Source organism: Electrona antarctica (assembly GCF_951216825.1).
Source record: "Electrona antarctica genome assembly, chromosome: 10".
In the NCBI taxonomy this organism is placed as follows: Eukaryota; Metazoa; Chordata; class Actinopteri; order Myctophiformes; family Myctophidae; genus Electrona; species Electrona antarctica.
Window position 1 is genome coordinate 36,696,032 of NC_136791.1, and position 24,444 is coordinate 36,720,475.

Sequence of the window (24,444 nt, forward strand, 5' to 3'; positions counted from 1 at the left end):
TTTGAAAATGCCGCAAATTGCATTGCAGTGAACGAGCGCAAATCACAACTTCCCCCGGTTGTGGGCGGAGTCACAGTTTGAGGCCCGTGGTGTCAGTGTATAGACAATCTTTGCCCCAGTATCCATGACATCATGGACACTGCGAAAATCTAAAATATCTACAACCACATATTGCACACATAAAGACCCCAAAGAAAGTGTTCTAACTCTTCTAAACGTCATTAACATGTATTTTTTTGCAAAAAAGGTGAAGTGTACCTTTAAGAAACGAACGTCCCTGCTGCTCTGTCTCTAGTCTAGAAAATAATAATAATAATAAATATAAATCAACGCATGACTCCGCCACCTGGCCAACGCGTTCATTTGGGTCATGACATCGAGCGAAAATGTATAATATAGAAGAATAAAAAATAAAAAAACGAATATGCACTGGCAGCTGCCTACTTAGTAGGCAGCCAGTGCATATTCGTATTTTTATTTGCCCTACTAGCCTACAACATCAAATGTTCATGTAAATTAGTATAGGCTACGTATTAAAGAAAACTAAGAAATCCACCTCTAGTTGAACTTGAGCTGGAAAAAAGTAAAAGCCTCACTTTACACATGATGACAGGGCACTCAGGAGAAGATATTTTGAAATGTGGCACGAATGGATTCTGCAGGTCAGGACTCTCCTTGATTTCAATCACACCTCCTTGGGCCAGGGAGTCAGTCAGGACTCCTTAATTTCTCCTTAATTTGTTATCAAACTCCGAACAGAACACATTAAGGCGGGCCCTTGCCATGAGGGCCAGGGAATGCCACCAAGCGAAATACAACCCCCATCTTGCATCTCGGTAAATACGCGATGACGTCGACATTGAGCACGCCGTGGCTCGCCGCTCACATCATCATCACGATCACATGTGGCCTGGTGGTGCAGGAGATGAACTGTGTGTGCGTGCGGCTAGCGGCTTAGCAGCAGCAACAACATCACATTAAAGATAACACAATCCATTACAGAGACGCGTTTCTCTCAACACCTAAACCTTGTCTGCCATGCCTCCAAAGAAACCCGCCCCGGCCGCCCCGAATAAAAAAACCCAAGAGAAGAAAAAGGAAAAGATTATTGAGGTAAAAATGACACGAAATAATAGCACGTTCTTGTTAGCCCTAATGGCCCCAACTCTTGTCACTGCTAACCCAAAACGAATAGCTGCACAAGCTAGCTGCTGATGAGCTAAGATTATATTAGCATCTGGTGAATTGTAACTGTGTTCATGTTAATTTGGTAAGGCCTAATGATGGCTAATGTCAATTACGCAACCTTTAGCTAATTAGCCAGGTGTCAGGGACTATTTTTTAAACAGTTCTCTGATAACCGTGCTGGCTTTGCCAACAAACCTCAGTGTTAGCCGGTTACTGTCGGGCCACGTTTCCTCTGGTTATGCTGTTATCTGCAGCTGGAGGCTGGAGCCATCTGCCATCAAGTTTTAACATTTTCTACATCGTTTGATTTACCCTTTTAAAACTTCTTTAAATCAGTTGAAGTTGGTGTTAATAAAGCAGTTGAAGTTGGTGTTAAAAGTCCTAAATCCCAGAGGTCTGAGGTTTTCTTGATCTAGTGAACCCCTAGCCCCTTTTGGGACCCCGGGTGAGCTCTTTTGAACCCAAAGTCATCCAAATGTCAGAAAACTTTAACGTAGGGTTTCAAGAGGGGCTAGTGAACCCCCTAATACAGCTGGTCAAATACCTTTTTCATTCATTAAACGTTAAACATTTAACTTACTGAAACATATGCAGCCAGCCACCTGAACTTAGTATCTGTGACAATATTGTTGAGCCAGCATGTAGTAACTTATAAATTAGTCTCTGTCCATCACAGAGACGGTGGCCATGGTGATTCCTATGGAGTGATGGGTTACATTAAAGAGTGGACCAGGGACTGTATTAAAATACATTTAAAACTTACATTAGCATAATTTTGAAATGTCAGACTGGAACAGACTAATGTGGTTTTCTGGCGTTGTCATGCCCAATCTCTGACTTTCCTTGAAGTTTTCAAACTATGACAGTAGTGATTCAAAACTAAGGCATTGGCATAGAGCATAGATCACAACATTTTCCACATGGTGTTGCCAACATCTTGATTTTAATCCCGTTTTTCAGATACCAAAATAAGACTCATTGACTAATAAAAGCCTTTTATATAAGTTAGACCACTGTAAAATGGTTTATATAAAATGATTGCATATAATTAAATTATAAGACCATTTTAAAATGTTCTTTCACCAAACTTGTGTTCCAAGAGTGTACTGTAACTGACAATGAGGTTATATCTTCCCTTTTTCTCTGGAGTTCTGCCTCAGGGCGGACCAGAGGTAGAAAGCTGTCGTTCCCTGATGTCATCGCTAGGGACACATGCTTCAGTAGGCAGGAACTGGGGGTGGCAATGAAGGACCGGTGCTTCAGTAGGCAGGAACTGGGGGTGGCAATGAAGGACCGGGAAGTCTGGCGTAGCATTGTGGAATCCATGATCTCGACCGCGGTCGAAAAATGATGATGATGATGTGTACTGTAAACAATCCAAGTAAAGCAAATTTTCTGTCTCTGTTGTCAAACTAATATATATGTGCGTTGTTGTGGATGACACTATTTTTGGTTTTGTTTTGTTTTTATTTTCAGGACAAGACATTTGGTTTGAAGAACAAGAAAGGTGGAAAGCAGCAGAAATTCATTAAGAATGTTAGCCATCAGGTCAAATCTGGAGGACCACCCAGAGCGGTCAGTACCCTACTATGTCCCCACATCTGTTTCCCGATGTTATTCCCTTCCTTTTTTTTAAAAGATATTTTTATTTATGGGGGGGGGGGGGGGGGGCGGACCATAGTGTAATAAAAGGATAGAGACCGAACTAGAGCGACAGCCTGCCCCTCCTCTATTCATTTCAGTGGAAGTTGCAGTCTACTTCCGCATTTGACCACCAACAGTTGGTGGTCAAATGCAGAAGTGCAAACGAGTGCTCGATGTTAAAGCCCAGCTGCAAAGGGTTTCCTCGTCATTAATCCACGGGTCCGCCTGCAGTTCACGCTCTAACCACTAGGGCCGAGTGCTTCAATGCTGGAGAGCCTCCCTGGGGGCTTGGCGAAGACACACGGCAAAGTTTGCCGGGATCGGGACTCGAACCCGCGACACACTGTCATGCTGGATTACCAGCCAAAGTGCCTGGACCCAGGCCATTATTCCCTTCCTTTACCTCACTACACTATGTCGTATTATAAAACCACTTATGTTTCTGAACTCTGCATAAGAGAACCACCAACTTATTTAATACTTTTTTTTTTAAAGTGGTGCAACCACTTCATTATTAGGAGCTATGTGTGTCTGTCCCTGGGTCCCTGCCTGGGTCCCTGGCTGAGTCTGTCAGAGCACGAAAATAGCGTTTGGTTTGTTTTCACAACACACACACACACACACACATATTAACTGTATATATGATGATTTCGGGTAGTACAGTACAGTACAGTGACAGTACAGTAGAGGAACCCCCTGGGGACCCCCACACGGTAACTGTCATTTCTCAACCGTTTCGGACGCGGGGCCGCTCGCTGGAACAGTGTCTCGAGAGACTACCAGAACACAAACTGCTCATGGCCCGGTTTCCCAAAGAACACATGGTGTAAGAGGTATGGTGTTGTACATGCCCCTGGGCAATGGGTACATACCAAAGCCTACACTGGTTGTGCAGTCGACACGCTGTGATTGGCCAGTCGCTGTGATTGACAGCCTAACCTTAACCTCAGTAAAACTATACCTAACCATAACCTTAACATCAAGAAAACTATACCTAACCCTAACCTCAGTAAACTTAACTTGCCTGGGGGCGTGGTTATAAACAGGAATTATTATGTAGCGTCTGAGACGGTACAGGCTCGCAACGCAGCAGACAAGCATGATCATTGATCACTCACAGTCACACTCACAGCTTGACAGGGAAGACACGTTTGCAATGTTACAACGTCACTCCATATAACTTCAAACCAAAGGCGGCTGCATACACGCTACTAAAATAATCATACTAATATGGGGGTGGGAGAACACAACGGAGACAGCGCACGCAAATGGCCGCGAAGCGCGAGATTGTGACATTCTGTCTGCGGCCGGTTGTGTGTTGAAGGGTGATCAACGAACGCTGATCAGCGCGGCCAAAGTGAATCGATCAGTGTGGAAGAGGAAGTAATATAGCAGACGTTTGTTTGTATGGATGGATTGATTATAGTTCTCCACTCAGAATGAGATCATTCCGAGCAGAATAATTCATACATGTAGCCTAAACATACATTTATGGATGATAAATATTCTTGTTGCATCAAACTCAAAGCATCGTTAGGCTATATTACTTTTATGCACAGTTATTCTGCCTGTTTTTTTCAGTCGGAGACCAACCATGGCAACCAACCATATGATAATTCATTATAAGTGTTTTAAGATGTTCCTGTTGATCTGAATATTAATTGTTTTACACTACAGCCTAATAACACCCTCTAAACCAGAATATATTATGACTGAGCTGTTATAGTTTCCTGATGAATTGAAAATGGAGAACCCTGATGTAGTCTTAGTGCTTTTCTGGTTTTATCCTGTACCTTCTAACTGTACACATTCTGTGAATAAAAATGTCAATCAATTGTGACCTGAACATTGTCCATAGCAAAGGCACATTGTGAAATCTGAACTGTGTTCACAGCTTGACAATCGAAATTGTGAAATTGCGCCATCTAGTGGCTACTATACTTTGGATTTACTTTGGACTTATAGTTATAACTGCAAATGTGCCTAAATCTTTTACGTTTTCTAAATCGTTTTTTGAACTGTACGTCCTTAGGGGGTCTTTGATAGATATGCAATATGCATCATTATTTTCTTTTTAAAGAAATGTCCCTGCTTCCCACCATTTAACACGATACATGTAAGCTTGTAGATCTGCTATTTTCAGTGAATGGACACTGGGGTTCATGTGGTTAAAATATCTATCTCCCTATTTGCTCTGTTCGTCTGTGTGTAGCCGGGCCTGGAAGGACCAACCAATAAGAAGGCTGATAAGAAGAAAGAGTTGGATGAACTGAATGAGCTGTTTAAGCCTGTTATTGCTGCTCAGAAAGTCGCCAAAGGTAACACATAATCACAGTCACACACACATTGATTCCTTGTTTGAGGGTGGTAAACTAATAATGCAAATGACTCAAAATGACATGGCTCATTCGCCAAGTTAAAATTATCTCATAGATTTGCTTCATCAATGCATTGAGCCAATCTAGGACCAACCAGTCTGAAGACCAACCAACAGCAGCAACACGATTACACACGTGTGGGTTAATCAGGAAATCGGAATACAGGCTAGGATTGGGAGAAGGGGGGTGGGGACAAAAACAATATTTCCATTTTTTTTTTTTACTATAGTCCGTTTTTAAAATTATTGCTACAAAATTTGCAAGATAGCATAGCCCTAGTTCTATGTGGAGAATAATTTCTTGAGTTTAGTTTTTTGGGGGGCATGCTTGCATAGATTGTAAATAATATTTTGCCTTTGTATAATCAAATTTCAAATATTTGCAAGGCTCATTTATAATACTATGTGTATTTCTCTGTCTACAGGTGTAGACCCAAAGTCAGTGCTGTGTGCATTCTTTAAGCAGGGTCAGTGCACAAAGGGTGACAAGTGCAAATTCAGCCACGACCTTACCCTAGATAGGAAAAGTGAAAAGAGGAGCCTCTATGTGGACGAGAGAGGAGAAGATGGAGGAGATGACCCGAAGAAAGGTTGGTTTGTGTTTGTGTGCCATTAGTGTTTTGCCACTTTTCTAATGTGGCAAAAGGATTAGAATTTCCTCCTCGATGAGAGAAAAATCACTATAGGTCAAAATTATGACAGTGACTGTCATAATTTGACTAAAGTATTTCCATGCTTATTGCATTAATTTATTCATCGTCAATATTTATTCTGCCTCATTTGTTAATTTTTGTTTTTTCTAAATTGCACTCGGCATCAAGGGTTGGATTTGGGTTAAGTCCATGCGATATACTGGCAGCATGGCTGGGGGATGTATTCTTGTACAACAGAAACAGGAGAGGGCTACTTGGCTGCCTCAGTTCACATAAAAACACTGGAGTAAAAACATTGCTGCAAGTACACTGGCAGCAATGTTGCCAGTGTACTTTATGCTGCTTTCACACGAGCAGATGCAACAGATGCAAAGCTACACTAGTACACCTAGTCACAGACAGTGTCGTCGTTAAGCAGCAGTAAGGTCCCACTGGCCGCAGCTGTCCGTTTATCATTAGCACAACCACAAACGTCCAACACATATACAATGAATTACTCACCTAATGCTGCCTGAAGGTGCCATATTTAATTCCAGCGTGTTAACCTACATTGTCTAAGTGACAGTTTTCATATTGTAAATATGGTCGCTAACGTGGTTTAGTGACTAGCACTTTGACAGCTCATCCATCGTAGCTTGTTTACAAGTGAAACGGACTTCCTGTGCAGAAACTGCCTCATAAAAATAAGAGCCACTTGTATTGATTAGTCAACACTAGTTTTATGCTGACAGGCCTCATTTGAGTGCCAGTCAGCATTCTCTAAATCCCTGTCTCTCAGCTGTTGGGTGCGCAAATGCGCCTCCATGCCTTTGATCTACCGCGCACCAAACGTTTTGATGACGCATGCGCACTGGCGCACCGCTTGTGTGCACCCGTGCTTATATGTATTCAAATGAAAATAATGAGTGTGGCCAGCACATAACATTGTTGAGGATTAATATTATCACAACATGCACGCAGCCACGCGAGTATTTTCTTTCACATGAAAAGGGTGAGATACGCCAGTGGTGTTAAACACGGACATCATTTTATACGAGAAGAAAGGGAGAATGCGTTGTTGATGCAGCGCTGCTTTGCAAGTTGGAACAGAATGTAACTAGATGGAATCCAAAAAACAAAGCCCTTTGTTTCAGAAAAGTAATACAAGGAGAGAAAAGGGTACAGTATAGTTAACAGTGTATGCCGCCTCCATGTGGCTGCCCATTGTACTGGCTCACTAAAGCAACTTTACTGTTGCTTTAGTGTACTGTCATTTTAATGTAGTGATCTGATGTCTCAAAAATATCTCGATAAAATGTGCCAATCGATATTCAATGTACTGATATTTTATTATACAGACAGATGTGTCCAACTGAAGGCTTGTATGTTGTTTCAGATACCATGGAGAATTGGGATGAGAAGAAATTGGAAGAGGTTGTGAACGAAAAGCATGGAGAAGCTGATAAGAAAAAGGCCTCCAAGACACAGAAAGTAAGTACTTCCCTGGGAGTGGGTCAGGGTTGTAAAATGAGATGACGTTTGTCGTTATAAATTATAATTTTGACCACATAGTCATAGTCCGACAGCCGCTTCGGGAACTGGGATCCAGATCTGCGAGGAAGTCCTATCTGTCTTCATTATATACTATATAATCGAATGATGGCATATCATAATTCAAGAGTAATGAAAAGATAAGATTGTGTAGCCATGTAGAGCGTAGCAGTCCCACCCCCTTTCATGACGACAGGCCCAGGAAATAATTCCCCATGCATTTTTCCCATAGACATTTCAAAAAGTATTTATTTAAAGACCTTTAAAGCCTCGGACAAAGCCAACTCTGATCGTGACAACAAACACAATATAAGAAAAACAAAAGTGTTTCTAATTAATTTTCGGCCCAAAGAATTGTGTTTGTTATAATTTGTCACGATCTGAGTTTGCTTTGTTCGAGGCTTACAGATCTTTAAATAAATACTTTTTGAAATGTCTATGAGAAAAATGCATGGTGAATTATTTCGTCATGAAAGGGGGGCGGGACTGCGACACTCTATTGTGGCACATTTGAAGGGTCAATTTATTATGATTATGAATGTGCTGCATTGCTAGGTTCCACCATGTTTTAGAAAATCTGACAATTAAATGAAATATATTTTTGCTTGGTACTTTTAATTTGTTTTAATGTCTGTAGAATATGCATTTTCAAGCCGCAGAATTTACATTTTTTCTCTAATCCTGGGAGCACTATCTAATGAAGTAATTAAAACTGTGAATTCCTTGTCTTTTCAGGTGTGCAGGCACTTTCTGGATGCCATCGAGACAAACAAGTATGGATGGTTCTGGATATGTCCAGGAGGGGGCGACAACTGCATGTATAGGCATGCCCTTCCACCTGGCTTCATCCTGAAAAGAGACAAGAAGAAGGACGAGAAAGAGGAGGAAAAAATCTCACTGGAAGAACTTATAGAGAATGAGGTAAGGATGCCAGGTCGAGGAGGTCATATTTGCTATAGTTGGAGCTGGACGATTGACCTAAAGCAATTTGGTACAACATTGGGTTGTATATGGTAGCTAACTGTGATACACTGTAAGTCATATTTTTGATCTTTGTGGTGTTTTTGTGCGTTGCCGAGTAACCAGAAGTAGCGATTTCATTCACTTTTTCACAGATATTGTTGAACTATCAAATGTATTTTCTTTATGCTAGAAAGATTCAGACGAGGACAATAACATGGCAATGTTGGCAAAATTACATACCACAAGTCATCAGAATCTGCGATCCATTGTGCTATAAGTGATTTTGAGACCTATTCACAATACAATGAGGGAATAAAAACAGTAATTGTTATAGTAATGATTATAGGGAGGCATGCATTCTGAATTTGAGTCGTTTCCGAGTAGGCCGGTGCCCACGGGTAACGCACTGGCTACTCTTAACGGGTACAGCTATTCTCCATATGCAGACTGCGGCCATCTTACCATATAAGTTAATGGCAAGGTGCTACCTAGGTGCAACTTCCCATTGGCAGCCCATTCATCCAAACAGAAAAATCTGATTGTATTACACAACGTCAAACTCACCAACATTGCAGCTGTACGGAAAGCTTGAATTATTCTCTTTCTATCCACAGTGTGTTTCATAAAAATCCACTGTAGATATGTTATGAGCTACTTTGTGTCCTTGCAGGTGATTCTTTTCTAAGTGCTAGAGTTTGGAAGTGCTTGTTAGATATCACTCAACTGTCCTGCGTGCCACCTGTTTTGAATTAGGACATAATGCAAGAGGCAGCAGGACATTGCTTTACTGAAAACGAGTGCTTCCAAACTCTGATGGCAACATGGCCGCGGTCTGCAAAAGGTCAATTGTATAACCGAACTGGGCATGCATTCCCATCTTGCATCATTCCCGGTTTACACCGTTCCCTCAACAAGTAGTATATAGGAATTTGATTATAATATTGCTGCCTAATGTGTGTGATGAGAGCTGGTGCCTGACTTTATGTACAAATTACATGTACATCCCAAATGGCTCCTATGTTTGAAATTCTTTATTTAGGAATACCCCATTGAGATATAGTATCTCGTTTTCGAGAGGGTCCTATATTTAATTAGAGATAGTGGTTTGTTCAATTGCTGTCTTTGTCTTAATGTATTTGTCTCTCTGGGCTCCAGCGTGCAGCTTTGGGAGCCAACGTGACTCGTATCACCCTGGAGACATTCCTGACCTGGAAAAAGAGAAAGAGGCAGGATAAGGTAATTATTTCATCCAATATTAAGTTCATCAGGGAAACGCTGTTAGTAGATTCGGATATCTAAAGCCAATTGTTATTCACTTTTCATCATGCTAGCGCGATAATGATTTCCACTGCACAAAACATGTATAGATCCTGCCAGGGAATAGCAGATACTCGCCACTGTGATGGGTCATGCAATGCTACATTGGATGGCAATTAGAAAAGCTGAACTATTGTAAAATGAGCAAGACATGGGGTTTTGCAACTTCTTTGCAGTCGTGATCTATTACATTATTGGCATTAAAGGAGTAGTTCGTCCAAAACAATTACTCATTTTCTATCACTTAAAACACCCGGTGAAGCCTTGACTCAGCTGGTCATCAAATTATTGGCTCAGGAATTTGACAAAAAACAAATTTGCGTGAATTATTCCTTTAATCCATTCTGGGCGGGAACCCCTTTTGGTGTTTTAACTAAGCATTATGTTATACTTTAGCTATTAAAAAATAGCAGATCTACAAGCTCATAGCGCGCCACTCGTGGCGCGCTACGAGCTTGTAGGTCTGCTATTTTTGAAAAATCGTGAAAATGCGGCACAAATCTATGAATATATATATATTCTTTTCAGAAGACTTTTTTTTCCAGTCAGGTCTAAATGGGTTAAGCAAATACAAAAAAAGCAGGAACATCGTATATGTATTTAAATTGTACATGCATGCCTAATTTGCATACCCAACATTGAAATGATTTTGATTAACAGGTGGAAAGAGCAATGGAGGATATGGAGAAGAAAAGAGCTGACTTTAAGGCTGGAAGATCACTTGGGGTAGGAAATGTTTGTGTTGTGGTTATTGACATGTAACTATATTAAATGAGCGCAGTCTGTGAAATCTGTCTTTTGCTGCATTTCTGTGTGTAGGTGAGTGGTCGTGAAGTGTTTGAGTTCCGTCCAGACATGATTGACGAGGATGACGATGAAGCAGACGACACTCGATATGCCAAAGACGATGACGATGACGATGATGACGACGAACAGCAGGTAAAACACTTGGACCTATATGTTGCACCACCCCTTATCCCTAAACTTATTTGCCATTTTTTACTATGTTGAAAAACATTTTAAAATAGTTCAAATATAAATCTACAAGGTGCCCAAGAGGGGGCCATTAGAATCCCTAACTCACAGCAGACATTTTCAAAACATTTATACCATACTGCTTTGTACCATTTCAGACATATTAAGAGCCTTCTTGGACAAAGGCAACAATCCTGCTCAAAGAACACATAACATGCACCTGTCTCTCCCCCCTCCCCCCCAGGTGGAAGCTACAGTATTCCAGGACATAGACCTATCCCGTTTTGTCCCGCAAGAAGTGGACTACAAATTGGGTATCACTGTAGCATCTATGGACCGTTTCACCTCTAGGAATAAAAGTCAGCCCACGGTAGAAGACGACGGTGAGAAAGTTTGATTATTGACGGAATCAGTCCGTTTTCTTTCTTTCTTTCCCTCCCTGATACATGCTGGGTCAGGTTGGCGCCCAGACTGACCACATGTCAAGATTCTTTACCGTTACATCCCATTATATACGTATAATAGAGTAAATTGGTTGGGCTTCTCCTCAATATTGCAGCAATGAGCACAAATGGCAGTAAACACAGTATTAAAAATACAATATATAAAAACAGTTGCACAATGTAATATGCTGTACTAGCATAGTACTAGTGTCACCTCTACTGAGGTTATGTTTTTTCCCTTGTCTATATATTGTCTATACATTCAATATAATTGTTATATTGAATGAGGCAGGTACTTTTAAATAACCATAACTTGCTCAATTGTCAACCGATATTCAAACGGTTTGGTTTGTTATAAACGTCAGACGTCCGCATACTTATATACAACGTTCATATAAAAAACAAAATTAAGAAGATAAGTGTCCTGAATCATAGCCACGTTGACAAAGTTTGCAAATCCGTCAAGCGATCCGTTGAGCGAGTTATGACTGTTTGTTTGAGCTGCCATTGAACATACTGTAGTCCCGAAGCAAGATGGCCGCTGGGTGAACTACGTCAGAGACTCCGCCTTGAGCCATCTAGCCTGTATATATGTCTATGGCTAGCACCACCAAACCACAATCAAAGATATAAACCACAAATTGGCCATGGCAACTGACATTCAAGATCTGAGCTGGTTTGTGCATGTTAGGCCAAGTCACTATGGACAGTATCTTACAATGTAGGCATTGTAAATTGTAGCATGCAGTAAGTTTAGGATTTAGAACTGTGACATCCAATCGAGCCTCTGACCCATCACAAGTATATAATACAAACATGCTTGAGTTTTAAAGCCTGAATCTGGACACGTGTGTATGCGATACTGTAATTTGTGGTGCCCAATCATTTCTCATGAAGTGAGGTGTCTAGACTAAATGTCTAGACTAAATGTTCAACGCATACTAAAATATGAAGATTTCAACTTTCTAGTTCTTTTTTTCTTGTGCTCTACAGAGGAGCAGGTCAATGGAGCATGCGGTGGTGACGAGGCCAACGGGCTTTCGGGGGAAGAGGAGGAGGAAGAAGACGACGACGACGAGGAAGTGCCTGTGGATGAGAACCTCTTCACAGGAGAAGACCTGGACGAACTTGATGAAGAACTTAACACAATGGTTCTGGAGGACTGAAGGGGAGGTGGAAGACAGGACAGACAAAGGACAGTAGATCCACTAATTGGACTGATGGACCGAAAGCAATGTAGTTATCGAGTTCAAAGAAGCACCCGGGGTTTGAATGGTTTTAATATTCAGAGACTCTCTTAATAAAGCCTGATTCTATGAAGATACACAGCTCGTCTGTCCACTCTCTCGCCTATCGCTCTCCTCTTCATTCACACAGCTTGGTTTCCAGACAGAGTACGTTCAAGCAGAGACTGCCAGGGTTTATCGCCACAGATTCTCCCCCCCCCCCCCCCCCCCCCCCCCCAGCTTTAATGTGCCGATTCTGTGCCGTGCGAGGAGCAAGCCTTTAAGATTTTAGATGTGGCACACTGGGAATTAAAACATCTTGGTGATTGATTAGAGGCTTGAAAATTAGTGACTTAAATCTCGGAATTGAAAACTGTCTTAGATTTTGGGACATGAATCTTCCTATTCCACCTCTGGCTATTTACTGCCTTTTTCTTTTAAGTTATTCTTAATGCAGCCCCTAATTTAAGAATGCAATATCAAAGACTAATTTGTTTGGCAAATTAAGCCCTGTGGATTAATCTGAAAAAATGGTCCATAAAGAACCACAAACTGCTGGTCCTGGAAAGTTTGTGTTTAATCCCTATAGGGAACCAAGCTCTGATGTCATCGCCTGCCCAACTGTAAATAATGTTCTCGAGCAAGTTGCCTGCTAAACAATAAATCATTGTACATGCTGTTGTGTGCTTTGATGTTGGGGGGGGGGGGGGGGATTATCCAATTCCATTTTACACTATTAAAAGGTAGAGTAATGTATTTTGGTTAAAAGGTTAAATCACTATTCTGAAAGTCATCATTGCTATAGTGTTTGTTCAAGAACGGGTCTCCCGCCCTTTAATAAACAATACATTTTCAGGTAGGTGACAATTCCAGACAATCGGGAGAGTAGCCAATTATCAGCTTAATTTGTATAGTGTTCCAGTTGTCTAATTTCTTTGTCATCTACAATTCCACTTTAATCCTTATCCTGACTGCGTTCTCTATCCTGATTGGATATTGGTATCCCGACCTGAAAATACATTAATAAAAAGCTGGAGTGACATGGAGATTCCTGTTACTGAACAAATACTAGCAATGAGTACTATCAGTCGAGGCGAGCTTTAACACTTATTTTAACCAAAGAAAATCACTTTCCCTAACCCTTAAATGATTTGGTTCACGTCTTTACAACAGGATTTGTTAGGTCAAGTCCCAATCTGAAATGGCTTGAAATCACTTTCATTATCAATAGATTGAGGCTTTGACCTATTCTAATACTTTCATGACTGACCCCTAGGTTGCTCTGCCAGGCTTTACCAGACCAGTTGATGTGTCTTCTCTGTACGGTGTCTAGCCATCAGTTATTTTACCAATGGTCCCAAATGAACGGTTTGTTTTCTTAGTGTAATAAACAGTCCAGTCAGCAACCTCACCTTCCCACATAGTATTACAAGAAGGACCACCACACAAAACACAACATCTAGGTCATAATGTGTTGACATAAGACTTTATTCTCTTAAATACAACAGACGAAGTTTAAATCAAAAGAGGCGGAGGGGGGGGGGGAGCATGCGGCACTAACAAATGACACATTCTTAGAGATCACTAAAAAAAAAGGAATGCTGAAAGTACTTCAGAATCAGTTATCACAAGGTCTATGAAAAAAAGGCTGCCACCTAGTGGGGGTTATTAAGAATTGAATCCAAGTCACATGAATATCTAATTATACATCGGCCACATTTAAACATAAGTTGCTTGCTTCATCCTCTAATGCTGCAAAAGCAAGGTTTCAGCCATCTGAAGAGGCAAATGTAAAGGTGAGGTGCAAATGGTGCATTTAAGCATGACTAAATATCAACGTCGTCCAGGGATACTGACAGTATGTTGTACAGGCCAACTACGGTACGTCTTGACATAAAGATGGCACAAATTTACCAATAACAAGTGGGTCACAGAGAAAGGTCAAGACAGGTCAAAGGTCGTGTCAGTGGTCAGATGAAGGTCTTGGTGTCGGTTGGTCGGTCTGTCAGGGTCAGGAGTCAGTGTCATGACAACAGTCGCCTAGGAGACAAGAAGCTGCAGAGAATTATCCAAGGGGGAAGAGACAAGCAAGTGAGTTTTCCGTACAGACTTTGTTGAAGGCATAATTTACCTGTCAACATTTAATCTAAGTGCTGAAAAACAAAAAATGATCTTATTTAATCTAATATTCTTTATTTCACAATAAGCAGTTATCAATATACTGGTAACAGAAGTGATTGCAATGAAGATGTCTCATTTTGAACGGCAAAGGAAAGTTGGGAGTGGTAATGTCCAAGTCCATTGCACCACATTATATCACAATACAGAAACATTGGTTTGAAAAGGACAATAGTCATAGTTACTGTACTTGCACAGTACATGCACACAAGTACTGTTGTGAATTGTCATCTCTTATTAGAAAAGAAAGCAACTACAATGTCCTCAATATTTTACCATTTTAAATGGCAGAATGTGTGTTTGATTATGTGCTAAAAAGAGTGACTGCAAGACCTTTGTCACTCTGTACTGTAAGTTAATGGGGAGACTACTTTGCATTATCCAACTCTTCAAGTCACTATTGAAGAGGATGCTCCGATCACCGATTGTTTTTCTCATGATCGGCCGATACCGATATGGCCGATACTGAACTAAGAGGCAAATTTGAATATTTCCAAAATTATTATAATTATGTCAAAACCCACGTCAAAACTGTTCCTGTGTGTGGGGAGGAAGGGGAGAATGTTTAGGCCAGTCATAAAAATGCAAAATGATATTACACTATATATCTGATTGACATTTATAGTGAATATCGGCCAATAGAGGGTATGTGCGTGACACATCATCATCAAACCCGGACGTCATGCAGGAACGCCTACTGAGTGGCAAAAAACTACTTTCTGGCCTTGACAACCCATACATCCACAAAGAAAAGTCCTAATTGATTGCATTAAACAACGTTAAACAATGTTAGTCACTTTTTGCATGTTGCTTTGCCACTCGATGTGCCACTCGATGTGCCATTCACTTTAAGCATGCGCATACCCTCTATACGGCCGGTCTCCGAGCGGTTGGCCGATAATCGGAGCATCTCTAGAAGATATCGTGCCAATAATTGCCTCCACATCATGTCATGGTAAATACACAAGCCAAACCTCAAACCAAAGTGTATGATTTGTTTTATTCTTCTTTTTTTGCTGCATTCTATAACCCATTTATTCAATTCAGCAAAATTTGAGTTCATTGCAACATCATTTCATGGACACAGCGAATACATAAAAATATAAAACGGTGAGGTTTTTACAAAACACTACTGTCAGATCCAGTTCCTTCCTATGTGTTTATTGAAATAAAATATTGGTAGTAGCCGTTATCCCCCACTAATTGTAAGGACTTAAAATTGAAAGCTTTAATTTCAGAGAGCATTTTCCCCCTGTGCTCCTGTATATTCCCTACATTGTAGATGTGTGCAGTACTTACCCCCGTGGCTCTAATAGGTTCGAGGACGTTTGTGAGACTCCTCTCTGGGAGGGTCGGCCAACATCACCTTCATTCTCACGCCGTTAATCGTTCGTCCATGAAGAGCTGCCATAGCATCATCTGCACACTAAGGAGAGAATTTGAACAACAAATCTATTAAAGGGACACTTCAGCCTTTTTGCAAAAACATATGTTAATGACATTTAGAAGATTATAGAGCAATCACTGAGCAGAAGCTCCTTGCTCAATTCATTGTGGTAATGCTCTGGACATATCCAAAGCGCTCCGTCCCTCCATCCCTATGTACAGTATGTCCCTATGTTTAGGGTACCAGTAGGGGCAAAAGTGGCGCTGTTGTGCTAGAAACAGAGAGAGATAGTGTTGCACTGTTGCCTGCTAATTACAATGTGGAACATGCATGTAAGAGAAAGTGAGTGAGTGAGTGAGAGAGTGAGAGAGAGCTCATTCCCCACAAAGTAACTGTCATTTCTCGACCGTTTCGGACACGGGCGGCTCGCTGGAACCGGGCCGGAACCTGTGGTTCTGAAAGTTCCGGGGACCCCCTGGGGACCCCCACACAGAGTTGCACCACTCACACGTGTTTTTTTTGTTTTTTTTACACACATTTTCTGACATGAGGTCAGGGACTTTTAGGACTAACGGTTCAGGCTGATATGCCTAATATCTTATCACATCAAACCAAGCTCAAGCTACGACATATGCATCCTCCATTTCTTTATATCCTCAATTTCTCGATCAGATCTTACAACTGTTTGACTCACCTGTTTCTCTGCATACTTCATATATCCCACCTTCCTGCCTGGAACCAGATGCACCTCAATCAGAGAGCCATATCGACTAGAGACAAAAAGGGGGGAGAGAGAGAATTCTTAATTGGCTTGACCATTTGTTTTTTAGCAGCCTTAATTACTAGTATGCATTTCAACTAGGGATGTCCCTATCAAATCATTTATTTTTTACCCCTGATCAAGTCTCGATCTGATCTTATTTACCTAAAGAAATACAGCTGCCACTGTGCATACTTTAAAGTACATTAAAGGAATTGTTCAGTAGGCTACAGACTAGCTAATTTCACCAATTGTTTTTTACCTATTCATCACAGTTTCGTTTCCAGAGTATGTTAAAGCAGAGACTAAAACCATGGCAGGTGCAATACCAAACACAAACATAAAATAAACTAGTCGTTCAAGTCTGGCAAGCTCATCTGCAATGGTCTGTAAAGGTTGAGATAATATGGTTCATACATGCAAACAACAGCTATAATAAGTAAAACAGCAGGATGATGGCAATAATCATCTCGACAATTTCAATGTGATTGATTGCCCCAATGGAAAGTCGACAACACTTGAACAGTGTTAGGATGAGTGCTGCCTTTATGAAACCAACTTCAAAGCCTGTTCTTTAAACCTATATGAACACCTGTGTGTGCACCTTCAAAGACTAAAACGTCCACTTGTGGAACACATTGCACAGGACAGCTGCATCTGTCAAATGTAGTCGAAGCATTTGACTTGATTTAACTAGAGGGAAACACATGATTTTACTGTACGTACCGACTTGATGCATGCTGAATATATGACATGTAGACTGAGCACAATGGGCGAAAATACTGAAATTTGTTTGCTTTGAGACATCTTTACATTGTACAGAAGCTAAATTGTGCCTTTTCTAGTTTTAATATAGACAAGTTCAATATGGAACCAACAGTTTTGTAATTGAAAACAAATACACTTATACACACTGTAAAGGCAAAGTCATTATTTGTCTAATAATAGAGTATAAACATTCTATATTTGATGGAGATTGGTTATAAATTTACCAGTAGACATCCTCCAGCACATCCTGGGGTAGCGGAGAAGGGGTGAACACAACAAACAAACGCTCCTTCACCTTGCTGTCAGGTGGAGCTAGCTTCTTCAGAGAAGGCAAGGATACATCAGTCTGAACCCGGGGCATGGGAGCAGGCCCCTGGTAGCCGCCCTGGAGGATACAAACAACTTCAACTTCATTATCTGCTACATTCATTTTCATTAAACTCGTTGAATGCAAGGTACAAAGATTGATTGACCATATTTACACAGCATCCAATTTGCTCTCATGTATGACAAGAGAAAAATTGAATATGGCCAGTATTATCAACATGAAACCAGAGTTCTCAGTTTCTTGTGAATTATCACTTAAGCAAGCATTTCATATTGTGTGTATAAACACACATACCCTTTAGTCAGTCTTTAATGTGGATCTAGTTTAACTTTGCAACTGCCATTAATAGAGAGAAGGGGAGGAAGTAACCTGACTCCGCCAGATGGGGCAGCAGAGAGTACACTGGGTTCCCCCCTCCTGAGGGGGGAACCCAGTGTACTCTCTGCTGCCCCATCTGGCGGAGTCAGGTTAGGGAGGAAGTGCCTTGGGAACCAAAGTTCCCTTGATGTACAGTACTAGTACACCCCCCTTGACATGTTAGTGTGTCTTAGTTTAGACAGTTTTTGGTTTAGACTAGTCATTGGTTAGACCAGTCATTAGTCCTACAACTACAACCTATCTCAAACGCTCACCCTAAACCTAACCTCCCACGGGGCAGCACACCTAAACCTAACCTTAACCCATGTCTAACCAATGACTAGTCTAAACTAAGTATGCACCCCGCTTACCCCAAATCCGTTTATCAATAGATTTATTGTGGGGAGGGTAAATGTATGTTTACCACATACATTTGGCTAACCACATTTGGCTAACCACACCAAACCCTGCCTAAACGTAACCATACTAGCAGCACCTATATTTAACTCAAATGTATTAATTAAACACATGCCTAAACTTACACATACTAATGGTGCCTAACCTTAAAATGAATTAAAATTCATGTTATATCCACATTTACCAGGACACCTACATGTTTAGCCTGGGAAATGTGCTGTAGCTGTATACATTTACCATCCCCACTGGAAGTCTATAGAAAGCTTGAAGGATACAGTAGTCAAGCTCGGTGCTGCATAAAAAAAATAATAAACAAAGACCATATCCACACTAATTAATTAGTTGCAACGTTTCAACCAATTTGGAAGAAATTATGTGGTGGAAATGTAATCCAGCAAAATATATAGACATTATCTGGACACACGGTGCAAATTAACGTAAGGCCTCAACCGTCTAGATTGTAAAGAGTATTTTGAATTCTTGCCTGGGAGGATTTCTGAGAGGAGGGACCATTCCACACCGTGGACATCATCTGTGCGGCTACAAACTGCATGGCCATACGACCTACCGGACTAAATACACAAGGAAACATGCTATATCAAGGGGAGACATATAGCAATAGTACACAGATTATATCATTCTTATGCATATGAGCATGAAGAGGTTCTTCCAGACCTGTTACAATACCTGTGGTACAAAATGCACACACTACCTACTAGAGTAGACAATACAATACACTCATATACACAATGTAGGCGTAATAATATCACGTTCAACTTGCAGCATGTGTAATGTTGTCAGCACATTGATTACACAATATGTTATGTAACTATTTTAGTGAGTCCATGTATGAGTGCATTTGTAGTCAATTAATTCCTGAAAAAAGTCTGAAAGATTTATGTCCCACCCAAAAACCACCCAGGTCTCCTGTATAAATGAATGCCTTTATTGCAGACTGGGGGTCCATAGAAAAACATACAAAACAAAAGTGTGTGTGTGTGTGTGTGTGTGTGTGTGTGTGTGTGTGTGTGTGTGTGTGTGTGTGTGTGTGTGTGTGTGTGTGTGTGTGTGTGTGTGTGTGTGTGTGTACGCGCGCGTGCGTGCGTGTTACTCGCTCTACTATATGAGATTCTGTCTGTACCTTGTGCGGTCCTCTCCATCATCAATGAAATTTACAGCCAATCTGTTGCCAGGGGGATATTCAAACCCATTTAGCTTCTCTTTAGCATAGACTGCAGATCCAAGGTTGTTGTAACGAATGACAGTGCCTGGGGAGAACATGAAATACAAAGTGACACAGCAGCATTTTATAGTGTTCCCCATGAATGTGAAGTGCTTGCCTAATGTAACATGGATAACGGCAGCCATCAGCTTACAGAGGTAAAAAAAATATAATATATATTCTGGGGCTGACAATTGTTTTTACAATCATAATTTATTCAGGGGGAAAAGCAATACTTTTATTCCACACAGAGTGCAAAACATACTCTCACCCCATGCCTTCGGCCTGGTGGAGACAATAACCGGTGGCAAACAAAACAGCACATTCAACACAACCTGAAATTGTCAGCGAGAAAACTGACCTTGCACCTTATTAGTCACCAAATAGGAATGGACACGGAATTTGAACCAAATGACTTATTTTGTGTTTTACGGTGGGTTTGCACATTGCTAACCTTTGCTGAGTCCATAGGAGTCTCTCTGGAGGTCACAGTAGTCCACACCAGGGATGAGATCAAACAGAGCATAGATCTGTTCTTGGGTCACCGGCGCTCTCGATGACACCATTAGGCAGCGTGTGATGACGTCACTGGAGCGGTAGTCTGTCGCTGGGTAGCTGTTGGGGTCACCTGGTCACAGGTGTCAATAACGCAAAATAAACTGTTAAAGGGTGCCTTTGGAATTGTATAGCTTTGCATTTCTCTTCTCCGATACAGATATTCATACACGCACCAAGTAATGAGATGGGTAGCTTCAAGACAAAATTGAACTTTTATTCTCTACAGTGTCAAGTGCTCGAAGAGGAATTACCACAATGAATAAATCAAAGTTGTTCATGCAACAGATTCACAGTCTGAACAGATATGACAATAATGGAAACCATCATGCTGAAAAATCTGTTACACCATAATTGTGATCTATGCAATGCTGTAAATCCAGACATCACCTTTTGCAATATTACAAATAATTGTTCCATTGTGAATTTGTCAAAGTTCAGCAAAACAGTAACACCAGTTATCAAACTTATCACATATATTCACTAATCTCAATATAACCATTTTTGCTGAAATCTCAAACAGTAAAAGCATGGCATACCCATAGTAAAGGGGTAGGCATTAAAGCCATCTCCACCCATGTGGTCAGCTCTACTGCCTCCAGAAGGGTATTCTCCATCAGCCGCTGTGGTTCTGGTGCGAGGTTCAGCCAAGATAGCCCTGTAACCTGTCAAACAGAGTGGGAAATTTAAAGTCTTTAAAAACTAAAAGATTATTTTGGCAGGTATGTTCCAATTTATACTTCAGCAACACTTGAAATAAGCGTTTTTCACCAAGTAAGTGTCATCTTGTTTTGGTGTTTTGGTTTTGTTTCTCTCTGCCATCATATGATAATGACAAGATTTTGTAAATTGGAAAGCCAACTAGATTAATGTTAGATGGTATAGGGGAGGTCCAGGAGTGCCTCGATTTTTCCATCCAGTTTCTTTATCATTTAATTGAACTACAAAAACCCTCCTACCCATACCACTACAATAATTTGAGAAAAGCTTCCACAACAAAAAACTTAAAGGCCTATTCAGATGGAACTAGTTTCTCACGTTTGAGGTGTGTGGTCTAACATTGGCACCCGCCTACCGATTTCACTAATCCATCTGGACAGCTTTACATCGACAAGATGAGAAACGTCGTTCTCCAGTCATACAGAAAACATGCATGCATGTTCAAATGATGAAATAACAGCTGGGATGTTTCACAACTAGTAAAGTAGTACAAGCAAACAATACACATAGCATTACCTCTGTCACAATTCTCTATGGCGATGGCAGCTTGGGAGGGCTTGTAGTATCTGACGTAGCCAAGGCCTTTACTTTCACCTGTAAACTTGTTCTTTATGATGACACAGTACTCTATATCTCCATAGTCCTAAGGATAGAAAGAGAGGGAGAGAAAGATAATTTACTCTCAAGTTGTTTAATGTTCCCATGACACTCATAGACTTCATTTTACAAGGAAAAAGAATGTGAAGCTACATAAACTAGAAAAGTTGATTTGAGGCTTTTTGTTCAAAACGGGCCAGTCCTGCAAACTTTGAAAGCCAATGTTAGCCAATTAGGATGGAATATGAAATAATGGACAGATCCGTCTTGAGCACATGACTATAGAGATACTGTGTAACGATTTGCGGGATATTTGGTCAAAATCTGGAGGAGTAATAGCAAAACATTTGTTTTACAAAAGTCGGCCTACTGGTGGCGCTATAACAGGCCGTTCTGGAATATTTGAGGTTCATCATTGGCATCTAGAGAGTGTGTGTGCAAAGTTTGGCATTGATCGGGCCAACGGTGCCAGAGATTAGCTGGTAACGGACGGACGGACACATGTAAAACATACGTACTCTCTCCCCATGCCTTTGGCCTGGTGGAGACAATAATTAGTCGTGCTGTGTGGCCAGCTGCTCCCTTCAACTCATTCCACACTGCAATGTGCACAAGCATTTGACAGCTTCTGTACGAACAAATGTGTGGTGGATAGTGACATACATGGTGAATCCAAATGTGAAACCTGCATCCAAACAAGAGACTCTGTAAGTCTAAATGAAAGCCTGCATTAGCCCTGTATTTTAAGGACAACTTTGGTTGTTTCATGTTTTAGGTTGTTATTAGAGAAAGTAAAAGATGTGTTTTGGGGTTTTTTCATTTGCTACTTTCTTTCGTTAGCGATTTTAGCTATTTTTGACAAGGGGGTGGGGGAATTCGAACAAGTGGCTAAATATGTTTGGTTTTTTTTACAAAATTGTACAGCGATTTCTATATTATTATTTACTATATCCCTACTAGACCCCAGGAAATTACATCTGGACACAAAAGATCACGGGATCTCACAGAAAAATAAACAAGCAAATAAGGCATCTTAGCTATAGTACTTTAAATGTGTCTTTGATGTCCTCCTCTGTGAAGGTTTTAGGAATCATGACAAAGATCCTGGTCAGTTCCTCATCCTCCACATCCCGGTGTCTGGCTGAGGACCGTGACTGGGCGATAAATACCTAAAAGACAAGAAAAAGAATAGTGCTCTGCAAAATCACATAAGTGTATTTAAAAAAAACATCTTATCATGATACTTTAATAAATTATTGTATTATTGCTCAGTTCAACCATGTACCCCAATGATATATGTGATGTATAAAAAAGAAAAGTAATGTCTGTGATTTCTGTACTGATATTGTATTGTGAACTGCTATAATCTGACTCGTCGTGACTGTGATACTCTGTAATTGATTGTCAAGCAAGGACCTCCCCTCTACACGGGTGGGAATGATTAAGTGTATGCTTTAAAAGAGGGACTGTAGCGGACCCAGCTGGCCATGAAAGGTTGAAGACTGAACTAATGATTTTGAAGTCTTTATTCGTATAACGTATCAACGTAGAACAGGGACCTACAGTACACCCCGAGTCGAGTATTACCTTTTTTAATCAGCTCTGAAGTGAGTGAGGAAGGCTGTTGCCGAAACAAAAATCGATCGATCAACTACATCTAAGATAGTCTTGAATCCAAGGACATGAAATAGCATGCAGTATGTTCATTATTAGACGACCTGTAGACTACAGTACACTGAAACCTCTGAACAAAGCATGGTGCACTAACTTATTCAGCTCTTTACAGGCTACAGCGACCCACTATGATGAATTCCTGTTCTGTTCTTTGACTATATAGAAGTGTCTATTTGTACGTCTCTAAATGTTTTGATGAATTGAACATGGTGGACCCTCTTGTAAACAAGTGTAATGCTTAATTGGGTCGTCCAATATTTCAATCAATCAATCAAAACCCACCTTAATGGGTTTAGTTCCTTCCGTCAGACATTTGCCGTGCATCTCCTCCATGGCCAAGCAGGCTTGTGAGGATTTGGCAAACTTGACATAGGAAACGCCTTTTGATTCCTTGGTCTGTTTGTCTTTGACCAGCCAAACCCCCTGGATGTCCCCGAACACGGAGAAACTGTCCCGGATCACATCTTCCGAAACGGACCGACTGGTGACCAGAAAGAGACGGCTGTTGGGAGGCTCGTCGAGATTTTCTGGGCCTTGTTTAGAGTAGTCGTCCATCTTTGTTTGCCGGGGATCAGAAGAAGCAAGACCACGATTACCGGTTACCGCCTCCTGGAATATTAAGGAATCTGTGCCCTACTAAATCCTCGCCCACAGACTCCTTTTTAAATAATAATCAAGCCTAATACTCACCACCAAACCCTCAATGACTCTTTTAAAAAAGGAAAACAATCGCGGTGCAGCGCTCGAGACTAATCATGCAGTGCATAAACCGCAACCCGGATGTAGTTGACGAGTGGGCGGGCTCATAGGGGCGGGCTCATAGGGGCGGGCTCCTGTGATTTTTTTTCTCCACATCTTTATTGACAAAACAAACTACATTACAATGTTATTTGTAAAAGTGGGTGAAAGTGTTCAACATCAGAGAGCCATGATGGGAAGATGATTTTTAGTTCAAATTAATTCGTTTGACCCAATGAAAATGTAGGTTTATTGCGACTGTAGGGTAGGTCGCACTCGCAGATTACTATGAAAACCTGAAAAACCTGTCAGTCACTCTGACTGTCACCACGCCACCATATATGGCTGCCAGTCCATCACGCCTCGTGACACGTCACGCCCGTGAGTCGTGACACGTCACGCCATCATATGGCCGTCAGTCCATCAC

At 41.0% G+C, this 24,444-nt stretch overlaps 2 protein-coding genes across 4 annotated transcripts; one reads left to right on the forward strand and one right to left on the reverse strand.

Moving 5' to 3' along the window:
• Positions 1–875: 875 nt before the first annotated feature.
• LOC306931666 (zinc finger CCCH domain-containing protein 15-like) lies at positions 876–12,414 on the forward strand. Its single transcript, XM_079513188.1, has 11 exons — positions 876–1,113; positions 2,665–2,763; positions 5,045–5,150; positions 5,635–5,799; positions 7,238–7,332; positions 8,128–8,313; positions 9,511–9,591; positions 10,333–10,398; positions 10,492–10,611; positions 10,892–11,030; positions 12,084–12,414. Exons 1-11 carry the CDS (start codon positions 1,039–1,041, stop codon positions 12,254–12,256), a joined length of 1,305 nt encoding a protein of 434 aa, XP_079369314.1. The 5' UTR covers positions 876–1,038; the 3' UTR covers positions 12,257–12,414.
• A 1,369-nt stretch (positions 12,415–13,783) lies between these two features.
• On the reverse strand, positions 13,784–24,084 carry rbm45 (RNA binding motif protein 45). 3 transcript variants are annotated; one of them, XM_079512608.1, is made up of 12 exons: positions 23,970–24,084; positions 23,562–23,834; positions 22,652–22,774; positions 21,525–21,651; positions 20,828–20,953; positions 20,188–20,361; positions 19,653–19,779; positions 18,996–19,083; positions 17,634–17,794; positions 16,576–16,651; positions 15,794–15,920; positions 13,784–14,356 (listed from the first exon to the last, which is right to left on the reverse strand). In XM_079512608.1, the coding sequence occupies exons 2-11, from the start codon at positions 23,832–23,834 to the stop codon at positions 15,804–15,806; spliced, it is 1,392 nt and encodes a 463-aa protein (XP_079368734.1). In that variant the 5' UTR covers positions 23,970–24,084; the 3' UTR covers positions 13,784–14,356; positions 15,794–15,803. The 3 variants fall into 3 exon arrangements, with proteins under 3 accessions (XP_079368734.1, XP_079368733.1, XP_079368735.1); XM_079512607.1 differs by having other exon boundaries at positions 23,562–24,078; XM_079512609.1 differs by having other exon boundaries at positions 13,784–14,371; positions 23,562–24,078.
• Positions 24,085–24,444: the final 360 nt, after the last annotated feature.

Bases quoted from the DNA above. Each gene is read 5' to 3' on its own strand.
- LOC306931666 (XM_079513188.1), top strand. From the start codon at position 1,039: ATGCCTCCAAAGAAACCCGCCCCGGCCGCCCCGAATAAAAAAACCCAA. The intron at 9,592-10,332 runs GTAATTATTTCA...TTTGATTAACAG, and splicing joins AGAGAAAGAGGCAGGATAAG to GTGGAAAGAGCAATGGAGGA. The intron at 10,399-10,491 runs GTAGGAAATGTT...TTCTGTGTGTAG, and splicing joins AGGCTGGAAGATCACTTGGG to GTGAGTGGTCGTGAAGTGTT.
- rbm45 (XM_079512608.1), bottom strand. From the start codon at position 23,834: ATGGACGACTACTCTAAACAAGGCCCAGAAAATCTCGACGAGCCTCCC. The intron at 22,775-23,561 runs GTGGGTTTTGAT...CTTGTCTTTTAG, and splicing joins AAGGAACTAAACCCATTAAG to GTATTTATCGCCCAGTCACG. The intron at 15,921-16,575 runs GTGAGTCAAACA...TTCTCTCCTTAG, and splicing joins TGAAGTATGCAGAGAAACAG to TGTGCAGATGATGCTATGGC.